The sequence below is a fragment of the Ictidomys tridecemlineatus genome, chromosome 1 (genome assembly GCF_052094955.1).
Source record: "Ictidomys tridecemlineatus isolate mIctTri1 chromosome 1, mIctTri1.hap1, whole genome shotgun sequence".
Classification (NCBI taxonomy): Eukaryota; Metazoa; Chordata; class Mammalia; order Rodentia; family Sciuridae; genus Ictidomys; species Ictidomys tridecemlineatus.
The window spans coordinates 89,157,174-89,170,869 of NC_135477.1; the positions used below are offsets into that span (position 1 = coordinate 89,157,174).

The window sequence follows — 13,696 nt, forward strand, 5'->3', positions numbered from 1 at the left end:
GTAAGTATCTTAAAGACCCATACCTAAATATACTTAAGCAAAAAATTTTAACTGTGGAGATAACTTTTTAAAATGCCACCAAAGACAGTTCCAGAAATCAGTTTTACCAGAGAGATCTTAAAAACATTCTAAACTATTACAGAGCATAGAAAAAGATGGAAAACCCATTCAAATTATTTTATTAAGTGACTCTCACCAACACAACAAAACATGACAGAGAATAATCACCAACTACATGTGCACTTCTGAACTGATTGACAAACCTTAAATACACAAAGGCAAACTGAACTTAGCAGTATTATAAAAATACATAGGTATGATCCAGTTGAATTTAGCCCAAGAAAGCAAAGATGATCTCAGACGAGCATATCTGTTAATGCATCATTGTGTCAGGCAGAATATAAGACAATGCTATTATAAGGTAATCCCTGTTTTCTCAGTGAGAAGCTTCAAATATTACTTCTGACAACCTGAATAAATAAAATGTTACAGTTGTTTATAAAACAGTCAACTATTTTAAAATAGTTATGCATATGTACGTGGAATATGTAACAAAAGAAATATTGATCTTAAAATATTTTTCATTCCCACATACTATGAAAATATTTTATTCCACATCTTCCCATGCATTCTTGACACCAATATCTCTATTTTTACAAAAGCCACTTGGAGATATTTAACATTGTCTTCCAGAGCTACCTTCTTCGTTTCTGAGGATACTTCAGCCTACGAGTGATATATTAAACAATGCATATTTTCATTTCAGGAAACTATTTGTCCCTAAAATTGTGTAATGGTGATCTCTACAACAAAGCCTTGTTTTATAAATTCATGACCTCCAATTTTTGCAATTATAAGGTTATTTCCCAGGAATAAATGCATCCTGGTCTCTGTTTTACTGATTATTTCCAGAGACTTCTATAGGTATTCAATACCAATGTGATCAAAATGCTACATAGCAGGCTCTTCAAAATAAAGTAAATTGAGAAGGACACCAGATTGTGAAAGATCTTATAAGGAATTAAGTATAAGATGCCTCCTTCTTTTCAGAAGGATAAGTTTTGGGAAAAAGATAAATTTTATCTTATATTCAACCTTTTTCAAAACAAGGAGCATCCATTGTAGAAACCATATATGTGGTATACATATGGTATATACATATATACTATAACATCATGTTGTATACCTTAAACACACACAATGAAACTTTTATTATTTAAATAAAAAACAGGAAGCACTTGGAAAATAATACTGTTTGGATGGCATTAAAGGAACTGAACAAGTCTGCTCAGAGTGGACACCATCCTATCCCTGTCCAGCTCCACAGGGGGTCACTATTGCAGCCCACAATGGGGGAAGCTCTGCTATATCAGAAGGTCCAATAAGAATAGCAGGATCATCATCTCCAAGGCAGGATGTTTCAGTGAACTCAGAACCACAGAAGCTTGGCTCTGCCTGGCTATATCACTTGGGCAAAGTTACTTAACCTCTTTGTTCTTCAGTTCTTACATTTGCAAGATGGGATTATAATAACCCTCAGAGGATGGATTATTGACGGGATTAGTTGAACTAATTCAGTTAAAGCACTTAGAACTAGGTCCTGAACATAGTAAACACTCAATTAATGCAATATTTAAAAAAACATGCCTAATTAAAAGCAAAGAAAAACAACTCATAAAAAAACCCAGAAAACTAGAGTAGAATACCAAGTTGATTCCTCAACACGTCCCCTCATCCCTACATAGTCACAATCCAATAAAATTTACCAGATAATAAACCCTGACCTCATGCTAAAAATTTCCAATAAAATTTTTAAGTAGGCAAGGATCACTAGGTATTTGAGAAAGCCACTTTCATGAGAGAGCGAACTAAAATAGAACATTATATTTCTCTCTTTCTCTCTCTGTATGAGAGAGAGAAAGAGAGAAATATAAATAAACTTTTAAAAAATATTATATATAAGCTGGACTTAATGGTGTATGCCTGTGATCCTAACTTCTCAGGAGGCTGGTGCGGGAAGATCACAAGTTCAAAGCCAGCCTCAGCAACTTGGTGAGATCCTATCTCAAAATAAAAAATAAAAAGAACTGGGGATGTAGCTCAGTGGTACACCTGGGTTCAATCTCCAATACTGTCATTGTTGGTGGGACTACAAATCAACTAACTCTGGAAATCAGTATGGAGATTTCTTAAAAAACTAGGAATGGAACCACCATAAGATCCAGCTATCCCACCCCTCAATATACATCCTAAAGATCTAAAATCAGCATAATAGAGATACAGCTACATGGATGTTTATAGCAGCACAATTCACAATAGCCAAGCTAGGGAACCAACCAAAATGCCCTTCAACAGATGAATGGATAAAGAAAATGTGGTATATACACACAATGGAATATTACTCAGCCATAAAGAAGAATGAAACTGTGACATTTGCCAGTAAATGGATGAAACTGGAAACCATCATGTTAAGTGAAATAAGCCAGACTCAGAAAGCCAAAGTACTAATGTGTTTTTTTTTCTGATATGCAGAAGCTAGTCCAAATTAAGGAGGGGGTAGGGAAAGAAATAGGGTGGGGGATTCCATCAAAATAGAAGAAACATGGGTGGACTAGATGAAGGGGACTAATGGGGAGAGAAAAGGGATGGATAGATGGAACAGAATGAATCTGACCTAACTTCCCTGTGTACATATATGAATATATTGAAGTGAATCTCACCACCATGTACATCTATAAGACACTAACTAAAAAAAAAAAAAAAAAGAAAGAAAGAAAAACCCTATAAGTAAATAGCAGAAAGATCAGTAGAGTAGAAGGAATGGAAGACGGGGAGGGAAGAGGGGAGGGAAAGGGGAAAAACACTGGAGACTGAGTAAGAACAAATTATATTCCATACACTTACTCATGAAAATAATGGTAATGCATCAGCTTTGGAGAAGTAAATTATAAAAATATATATATATGTATACACACACACACACACACACATATACATATATATACACACATATATATAATAAACTGCAGTTAGAATTTGTTTTAATAAGGAAATGCTATATATATATAAAATAAAAACAAAACTTCACAAAAAAAGGAATTATCAAAAACAAAAAAGTTCTTGGTAATTAAAAACACAGCAGTTAAAATAAATTCAATTAAAAGTATACACAATACTGATCAGGAAATTTTCCAAACAGTGGAAGAAATAAAAAGATAACAGAAATAAAAACTAAAACTCTAGAGGATTGACCTAACATCTAATTAGCAGGAATTCTATAAAGAGAGGATGGGGACAGGTGAGGTGAAGGGTCAAACAGTTGCAAAATAATTAATATAAGAAAATTTCCCATTAGAAAAGGTTGTGCATTTTCAGATAGAAAGTACTTTCCAAGTAGACAGCACAATGAATAAATAAAGACCTATACCCAAAGCATATCATGGTGAAATTTTAGAAAACTGTGCTAATGAGAGGGGGGGAAATCAAATACATAACAGATTAGGAATCAAAAGGTCATGGCCATAATGAAAATGATTTTCAAAAGTTATCTCTAAGTCCTGAGATCACGAGTTTTCCTTCTCATTTCTTTTGTTTTCTGTAATCAACATGCATGACTTTTATTGTCAGAAAACAAACACAAAATAAATCTATACCTGGGGATTCAAGCCCCAATTTAACTGGCTCCATTTCTCATCTGTGTCCATGTCACAATCTGTCTCTTTGCACTGATACAAAGTCCCCTCCAGTCAGTCACAGTCACGGTCATAGATGGCCTGGCTGCAGTGAGGTAAGAACAGACCACTACAGGGACTCACCACCCAGCTGCCCTGGGCATCAGTGATGTCCATCATTTACTCGGTCATCGAGCACTTGTTTTTGAACATACTCCCAGAATATTTTAACAGCTGAAGGAGAGGACAAGCCCGTAATTCTTTTTCCTTAGACACATCTTTCTATCCATTATGACCATGTCTCCCCTACTGCAGTTAGAATTTGTTTTAATAAGGAAATGCTAACTGCTCCCATCTGTCTTCATTCCACTTATCGAACACCATGTCCTAGGCTTTGCTGAGAGATGAGTTTCCTATTGACAGACTTACCCGTGGAAAAGATGAACACTGTGTTGTTCCAGAGTCCGTGGTTTTTTAAGGCTGCAGTGACATTTCCTACTGCTTCATCCATAAGGGACACCATTCCTGCATAGTGATGCCTGTTCTTATTCTGGATAAAGTCATATGGCTTCAGGTATTCTTCAGGCACCTGAAGGGGCTCATGGACAGACTGGAGAGCAAGGTAGAGAAACAGAGGCTGGAAAGAGAGGTTGTACACATCAGTTACAAGGGCATGGAAGAATTAAACACAGAAGGATAAGACACTCTGGATTTATCATAATAAAAATAATATCAAGACAACCTGCAGAATGCATTGAAAATATTTGTGAGTCATATCCAGGGACTCATATTTCTATATTCTGAATATGTTTAGGGACTCATATCCAGAATATAGAAACAACTCTTGCAACTCAATGACAAAAAAAAAATTAACTGGACTATAAAATGGGCAAAGAATTTGAACAGCTATTTCTCCAAAGAAGGTAGTCAAATGGCCACAAGCACATGAAAAGATGTCAACTTCATTAATCATTAGAAAATGCAAAACAAAAATGCAAAACCACAGTGAGATACCATTTTAGACCCTCTAGGATGGTTTTAATTTTAAAAATGGAAAATAACAATAATGTTGGTGAGGATATAAAGAGAAATTGGAATTCTCCCTCATTGCAAGAAGGATGTCTATACTGAAAAAAAAAAAAAAAAAAGCAGTTTGGGAGTTCCTGGACTTGTTAAACATGGGTTATCATATGACCTAGCACTTCCATTTCTTCAGAAATGAAAACATATCCACAAACTTGTATGAAGGTTCCATTGCAACATTACTCATAATAACCAAAAAGTAGAGATAGCCCAAAGTCCATGCATTGATTAGAAAAATAAAATATGGTGTAGTTTCAGCATACATGGCAGTAAAGGAAATAAAGTATACAACATAGATGGACCTTAAAAACGCACTAAGTGAATGAGGCCAATCACAAAAGACCATGTGTTGTATAATCACATATTTATATGAAATGTCCAGTAGGCAAATCCATAGGAAATAGATTAGTAGTTGCCTGGGGATGTAGGAAATTGTGGGGAGAGCATGATGAGTGACAGCTAATATGTTTAAGGTTTTGGGGGGGGTGATGAAAATGTCTTAGACTCAGTTCAAGGTGATGATTGCACAACTCCTGAACTTACTGTGGAACTATAAACTTTTAATGGGTGAATTTTATCATATACAAATTATGTGTCAATAATAATGTTTAAAAATATAACAAAAGATATAAGATAAATAAATAAATAAACAAATTTTAAAAAGCCAGAGTCCTAGAACAACCTGGTCCAAACAAATAATAATATCATAATAGCATCTATATATTAAATGTTATCTATGTATTAGATTCTCTGATAATAATTAAGATATTATCTCTTATTTACTTTTTAATTGATTTTATTTTTTAAATACATGACAGAGGAATGCATTACAATTCTTTTTATACATATAGAGCACAATGTTTTATATCTCTGTATATAAAGTATGTTCACACCAATTCATGTCTTCATACATGTACTTTGGATAATGATGTCTATCACATTCCACCATCATTGCTAACCCCCTACCTCCCTATTCCCCTCCCACCCCTCTGCCCTATCTAGAGTTCGAATATTCCTCCCATGCTCCCCCTCCCTACCCCACTATGAGTCAGTCACGTTATATCAGAGAAAATATTCAGCATTTGTTTTTTGAGGATTGGCTAACTTCACTTAGCATTATCTTCTCCAGCGCCATCCATTTATCTGCAAATGCCATGATTTTATTCTCTTTTATTGCTGAGTAATATTCCATTGTGTACATATGCCACTTTTTAAAATTTATCCATCTATTGAAGGGCATCTAGGTTGGTCTCACAGTTTAGCTATTCCACTCTATGCAATATCCATTTCATAGATGAGTTAAGTTTAAAAAGTTATATGACTTGCTCAAGCCCACATTAATTGAAGAGCAATTTTCTGTTGCAAACCACACTATTACAGTATGGCTACCTATCAAGAGATGCTTTACCCTTTTGCTTTAGCTGAAAATAAGTCCCCACCTTTTAGGAAAGTTTTATAGTTCTTACGTATTTTATGAGAAAACAAGTAAACACCATGCCTTGTTAGTCTGATGTAGGACTAAACGTAAGACCAACTCAACTCCTGGAAATTATCTGTAATCCACCTATTCTTTTTTATCTTTGATGCCAAGTTAGGGCACTGAACATCTGTGGTATTCCAGGCCAGTTCCTCCTTTTAAAAAGGAGAATAAAGATATTCCCTTTATTTTGCTCCTACCGAATTCTTCAATGAGTTGGAAACCTTCAAAGAGACAAGTGGTTCAGGCCAAGAATAAACATGTAATTCTGTTAAAGTATTTAAATCTCATACATGAATGGGAAAAGGTTAGAAGGCATCTAGATGGGAGGAGCTCATATTTCATTCTTCATTGTTAAGTTATTTTAAATTATATATTATACATCCCTGTGAGAGAGTAAGGAATGTCCACATAGAGAAAGAGCAGCAGGAGAAGAGGACAGGAGAAGGCCAGAAAAGCCTTGTTGATGAGTCATCTTCCAGTGTCCCTCAGTTCAAAGTACTCAGCATGCCAAATGCAACGCTTACGGGTACCATTTCCTGAGCCCCAACACTTGCGAACATAAGTCTATGACCCAGGGTGGAAGAGGAACAAGAGAGGGAGAAAGGAGAAGATTGACCCATCGGGTGAAGGGTTAAAATATGCTATTCTGGCATTTGATGATTTAAGTTAAAGGCACTTGAAAAACAGCAGGTGCAAGATCACTTCGATCTTCGTGCTGCTTCTTAAAAGCAGAAATGGAAACTCCCAATGTAAAGACACTCACCTGCACTAGAAGGAAGGGCCACAGTCTTATCCTCAAGGACGGGAGTCCAAATGGAGAGAATTCTGCACAGGTCTTGTTAAAATGACCCTTATCTTTAAAGCCTCCCACAGAATTTAGTCACATTTCCATTTTACGATTTTTGTCCAATTTAGCATATATGTAACTGCCTCACCACTTCTTTGGGGCCTTCACTTCATTATGTTGAATCATACTATGCTTTCCTCCTGCTATTCTCTTTTAGGTCAGTTCAATTCTGGGACCCAGCTGGGACTCTCTATAGGATAGAGGTGGAGACTTTTTGCCTCTGCACAAGTCACTAGAAGCAACATGGCTAAAGAAGAGGAGGTGGAAAGAGGGCTTGTTGTCATAGCCAGCAAGGGGTTTGTAAAGGTAATGCAGAGACGGATGGAAGGGAGAGCCCTTGTAACCACACAAGGAAAAAATGATTCTGGAGTCACTATTAAAGAGTCTTGCAAATATTCAGCATGGAAATCGTTCTACTCATTTTGTTAAACACATTTTAAAAAGAAACTTGAAAACCTTTTCCATGATTATTCCTTAGTGACTAAAAACATCACCTTTTCTCTTGGGAGGCTAAAAATATAAAACTACAGCAGCCCCCACTGATATAGTGGTCAGATTTCTATTGATTCAAACAGAAGGGACATAACAGAGGAGTGAAAACCAGCTCTGAAGGGTGAGGTGACTGTCACAGGCTATGCAAAGGCCATGCAAAGCACTACCTGCTGGCCAGATCCTGATAACTTAGGAGAATAGACAAATGTATTCTTTGAACAAATAATTATCTTTTCCCCCATCTCATCAGCAACAGTCTACCATTTACTGTGGGTACTCAGTCTTACACAAATCTGTATGGCTTTAGGTCACCCAGAGGAAACAGAATAATGTGTAGTACAGCAGCCTATCTCACAAAATTAGGACAAAGAAACACACTTGAGATACTATGGGGGAAAAAAACTTTTCAGCACTCAAGTGAATGTTATTCATGAAACAACTCATTATTCAACAGAACTAAATGAAAGCATTTCTATACTATTTTTAAAGTGGAAAAAAACATATAGCACTTTTATTACTACATGGGGCCCAGTAGAAAGAACAATTAACTAGGGCTCCAAGGTTCTCCAGCCACCATCAGGACCTTGCTACAGTCACTTGTCCCACAAGCCTCCCTGTAACCAGCTATAGCTCAGCTGTAGCTGAGCCTCAGCTCACTGTTGGCCCAAAACAAATCGCTGCCATCCTGGGGATGGGCTCCTTATTACTATGTCTATGGACTGGAGTCCCAGCCCACCCTTGCTTGGCCTTGGAGACCGGATGGCCCCTCTGACATAACTGCAGCCCTGGCTGCACGTCAGCCTCCACTGATCTCTGAGTTCATGGTGGAGCCTCGTCTCTCCTTTGCTTTCCCTTGGGTCTGGATTCCTGTTCTCATCAACTTAGTCATAACTGGACTACTGTAGGTGTCTTGGGAATATAAAATGGAATCCTAGATGTGAAATCATGACTAAATACTCAGTATTACATTTAAAAAGTTCAGGATTATCACCCAAGGCTATTAATATATTCATGTTTAAGACACTAGGGGTTCTCTGACCTTTCCTATTATGCCAAACAGCTCCTTAAGACACATACTCTAAATATACCTGCCCCGTGCTAAGAAGCTTTATATCAGTGAGGAAGAAACCTTTATTTTCATTTCTTTATATATTTTCTCAAAGTATAAATGGGGAAAAAACATATGAGAGGTGTTGACATTATTATTCTATCTTTAATGTTCAAATGAAGACATTCTTTTCCAAATTGTGCCAGGATAAAGTAAGAGTCTTCCATTAGAAAACAGCATTTTCTTTTAGAAAGCTTCTAGTAGATGATATATGTTGGATAACATTTGTTGTTATTCCGCAAAGCACTGTGGGGACTGCTTTTTTTTTTGTCTTTTTTCTTTCTTTCTCTCTCTCTCTCTCTCTCTCTCTCGCTCTCTCTCTCTCTCTCTCTCGCTCTCTCTCTCTCAGTTGTAGAAGGACACAATACTTTTGTTTGTTTATTTTTATGTGGTGCTGAGGATCGAACCCAGTGCCTCACACGTGAGAGGCAAGGAGGCAAGTGCTCTACTGCTGAGCCACAACCCCAGCCCATGGGAACCGTTTTCAACAGGAAGATATGTTATGAACATGCTACTTTCACTTTGTAATGTTACTGCTGTGGAATCATCATGCAGAAGAGGAGAAAGAATGGTTCTTCCTAACCCATGCAAAGTCACTCTGTTAGTGTGGCCCTGAGACCAGCAACAGCAACTGTGTTGGTACAAAACACTCCATATGCTTTCCCCGCTCAAGTGCCCTTTTAAAATAGGCACAGTTTTAAGTTGGCCTGTGTTTCTTTGATGACTTCCAACCTGAACAAGTGGCCTATGTTACAGTCTATAAACAGCACCTGAGAAATTAGCACAGAATTAAATACTGATTACGATGATGAAAAGCACAGCTCCTGAAAATGGTGAGATGCATTGTTTTATTGAGAACTGGTAATATAAACACAGGCTGTCTTAAGCAAATATTTTGGGGTTACTACTCAACTATTAATTATGTCATTCATTCATATTTGTGTTTGAAACTTTGAACACACTGGGAATGATATGATGGAAAGTTCTTCAGAATGTTTCAGACACTGTAGGATAAGGACCGTCCTGTCACCTGGTGATTTCCGTCATGCTGTCTATGAACAGCACCATGCTAACAGCACCCCTTCCAGGTCTTGCAAGCTCTCAGAGCCTCAGTTCTAATGCTTTCCCCATTGCCCCAGTTAAGACAGTTCACCCAGAGAGCTATCTCACCCCATCTTCTTCCTCTTATCTGCTTAATGTTGAGGGTACTGTGAAAGAATACTTCGTTGTTCCTTAATAGGAATGAAATTTTTTTGTAGGAAGATTACAGTGGTTGCATAATTAAAATAGTTGGCTTCTGCTCACCTCTATTTGAGGGGAGAGCCCTGAACATCAATGCCCCTCATTGTAGAGGGTATCTATAGTGACTGCACATCTGAATCACTGGCAGGAGGTGTGTGTGTTGGCGGAGGAGGTGGTGGTAAATAAAATGCCTGGGTACCACCTCACACCAATGAGTCACAATATTTGACATCACTATTTCTTACAAGTTTCCCAGATAATTCTAATAAATGGTCAGGACTAGAACAATTAAGTTGAATCATGAACTGGGACTCAGAACCCTTGGTCTTGGATATTAGCTGTGAACTGGGGAGGTTGGTTAAGGGGATAAGCTCCGTAGTCAGAGACTGTGGATTTAAATTCTGATTCTGTCTTTCAAAAGTTCTGTGACCTTGACCAAGTTACTTCTCTAAGTCATTTTGTTTAAACATATGCTATAAAATGGTTCCCTTAAAACTTTACCTTGTTCTTTTGGTGTTAAGCTGTATCTACAAAATGCCAAGCATACAGCAGAGAACTGAGAACATAAGCCTTAACTACCAGAATGTTGGTTTAAATTTAGATTTAAAACGTGTGTATTTCTATATATTTGAGAAAATGTTTTTGTTTCTATGTTCCATAGCAGGCATGGTTACTCCAAGATGTCTGCATTACGCTGATAAGAAACAAGAAGTGGGGCAAAACTGAGAACAGAGTAGAAGATCCCCAATACTGAGTTAGAGTAGGCAAAGGCAGGGCCAGGGAGATTCCACACCAAAAAGGGAGCCTTCAGCAGTGCATTAAGTCTGGACATGTATGTAAGCCATAATCCATGCTGTGATCTGCACCAGGGACCCCCAGGCATTGTCAAAGAGCCAAAGTGCAGGAAATTAGAACAAGATAACATTGCATATTCTAGAATTTGCTATGTCCAGGTCCCACAAAAGGACTGATTTGTGAGTGTGCTAATACAGTTCTTCATGAAGCCATCTTTTGACCCTCATTTCTGAGAACACAAGTATCTGTCCCATTCAAAAGCACATATAGGCTAAATCTAGAGAATTTGGCTTTAGAGCTATTCAGATTCTTGTCTATCTTTACCTTTCCCTATATGTAAGTCAGTACATGACAGACAAAACAGCTCTAGTATGGTGAATATGAAAAACAGGCTTCTTTATAGACCATGTTGATGAATTGGAAGACTCAGTATTATTCAGATGCCTGTTTTCCACAAGTTGGTCTATAGCATCAGTGAAATCCAAATCAAAACTGACACTTGTTTTACTTTCTTGGTAGAAATTGACCAGTTGATTCTAAAATTAACATGCAAATGTAAAAAAAGAAAGAAAGAAAAAAAAAGGAAAGGAAGAAAAAAGAAAATAACCTAGAATACTCAAAATCATCTGGACAGGATGGGGAGGGATGATTGAAAGTGAGAGGACTTTCCCTGAACCCCAAATTTGTGGATTCCTTGATGGAAAGTTTGCCATAATAAAGCCTCATCTCATAAACAATCTGATTTCTACCTTTAAAGGGGTCTAATTACTTACAGCATATGCACATAAAACAACAAAATAATAAAATGTATTTCTACTAAGATGCTATAGGACACAATATTCTTCTAAGTGCCACCCAAGGACTACTCTCACCAGAATCACCTTTTGAGAGTTTCTCTAAGGTGCAGATAGATGGACCTTTCCCAGACCTAATAAGTCACACCCTCAGAGGTGGGCTCCAGGACTCTAATTTTCACAAGCTTCCAAGGCTGATTCTGATGTGCTCTAAAACTTGAAAACAATCCTCGTAGAATTTGATAGATTTTCCCCCAAACAACAGTGACTTCTTCCTATTTTAACAAGATTTTTTTATCAGTTAAAGAAGCAAGACTTACCTTCTCTGGAGGATGATTATTTATGAGGGCTGTAGCCCTCTGGGTAAACACATTGGTTGAATACATATTTTTATATCCTGTTGCAACTTCTTCACCATCTCGAAAATCAAGAGCACATCGTGTGACATTCAAAGCCTCAATTAAGGTACAACGCTCATGAGAGTAGTAATCTTCACTGCCTAGGAGATATCCTACAAGAATGGAAGACAAGAATAGTCTGCATAGCATAAAGCTTATTAAACTCATGTTTCAGCATTTAATTGCCTAATGCAATTGATTACTCATGACAAGGCTAATCAAACGACAAGGCTAATCAGAGAAACATTCCTTAACATCTCTATATTTGGTAGAAGAAGTCATTAAAATGTTATTGTGTAAAAATTCAAATCCATTCTCACTCAAGTCTTTACAAACACAGGACTCTATCACGTAACTCTCAAAGAGGGTGATTTCATGTAAATATGTTTTTAGAAGAACAGAGCTCAATTTCAGCAAAAGGGGTAAGATCTTACTCCTTTAGAGCTGTCTAGTGGCAAAAATAATATATGGTTAATATGACTTGTTGCAAGTTTTTCTTGCAAGGAGATCATATAAATAAGCGCAGGATTCAAATAATGTCATCTGTTGTTCCTGAGGATGGGAGGCTGGCTTCCGGGTTATTCATAGCCCCTGCTCTCTAGGAGGAGTCATCTTCAGTCAGATGCTGACACCCACTGGTGAAAGATACAAACCTTTCCAAAGAGAGGCCCTCGACACAGCTGAACTATCAGTGCCAAAAGACCAAACTGAGTGTGAGCACTGCACTTTGATTTTTCTACCTACAGTGATCTCAATTTTGCTCCCAATTTAAGCAGCATTAATTGCCTATCCCACAATTTAAACTTAAAGGTAAAAGAAAATGAATTTTTCTCAACTAACAGTTGTTTCTGTAAAAGTTCTATATTTTCCTAAAGTAATAAACTGTGCTGCCTGTTATGATTCTATGTACATAAATGTCAGGACTGGCAGATCTAGAGTAACAGAAGATTAGTGCTTGCCTGGGGCTGCAGGGACTGGGGGACATGGGGAGTGATGATTAACACTGTTTGGTTTCTTTTTTTGGGTGGTGAAAATGTTCTACAATTGAATTGTTATGCTAGTGGGGCAACCCTATACATTTATTAAAAATCACTGGATTATACACCTTAATTGGATAAATACTATGACACGTGAATCACACCTTGATAAGGCTATTAAAAAGAAACTGCTGGGCTGTTAGCTATCTGCTGATATATATTGCTTATTCACTTTAAAATGATGACGACAAAATTGGCCCAGCCCTTTCCCCAAGTCCTGAACTCTCTCTACAATGACAATTAAGAGCCTTACCCAGTTTACATAATAAATCAATTCTTTTTAATTAATTCCTTCTTTATCATGATCTAGTAAATTCAAGGTCCTGAATATAATTAAAACCTTGGTCTTAAGGTAATTTTTTAATATGCTAATCTTTCCTCTTACATATATAACGGAAAAGGAAATCCAATATGTTTGCTAATTAATGTGCAACAGAAAAGGAAATGTAGCCATGAAAATAATTTCGGCCCTAAGCCAGAAGCAGAGGCACACGCCTGTAATTCCAGCAGCTTAGGAGGCTGAGAGAGGAGGCTCATGAGTTCAAAGCCAGCCTCAGCAAAAACTGAGACATTAAGCAACTCAGTGAGACCCTATCTCTAAATAAAATACAAAATAGGCCTGGGGATGTGGCTCAGTGGTTGTATGCCCCTGAGTTCAATCCCTCATACTAAAACACAAACAAAAAAACACAAACAAACAAACAAAAATAGTGGTCAGGATGAAACTGAGGAAAATCTAAATAAACATT

General features: G+C 37.2%; 1 protein-coding gene across 1 annotated transcript in view; it reads right to left on the reverse strand.

Moving 5' to 3' along the window:
* The window catches only part of Arsb (arylsulfatase B), a 171,237-nt gene that overhangs the window by 136,444 nt on the left and 21,097 nt on the right, over positions 1-13,696 (reverse strand). Inside the window, exons 3-4 of the mRNA XM_005328991.5 lie at positions 11,833-12,023; positions 4,101-4,308 (exon numbers count right to left, since the gene is read on the reverse strand). Of these exons, the coding sequence (XP_005329048.1) occupies positions 4,101-4,308; positions 11,833-12,023 (399 nt within the window). The remainder of the gene's footprint in view (positions 1-4,100; positions 4,309-11,832; positions 12,024-13,696) is intronic.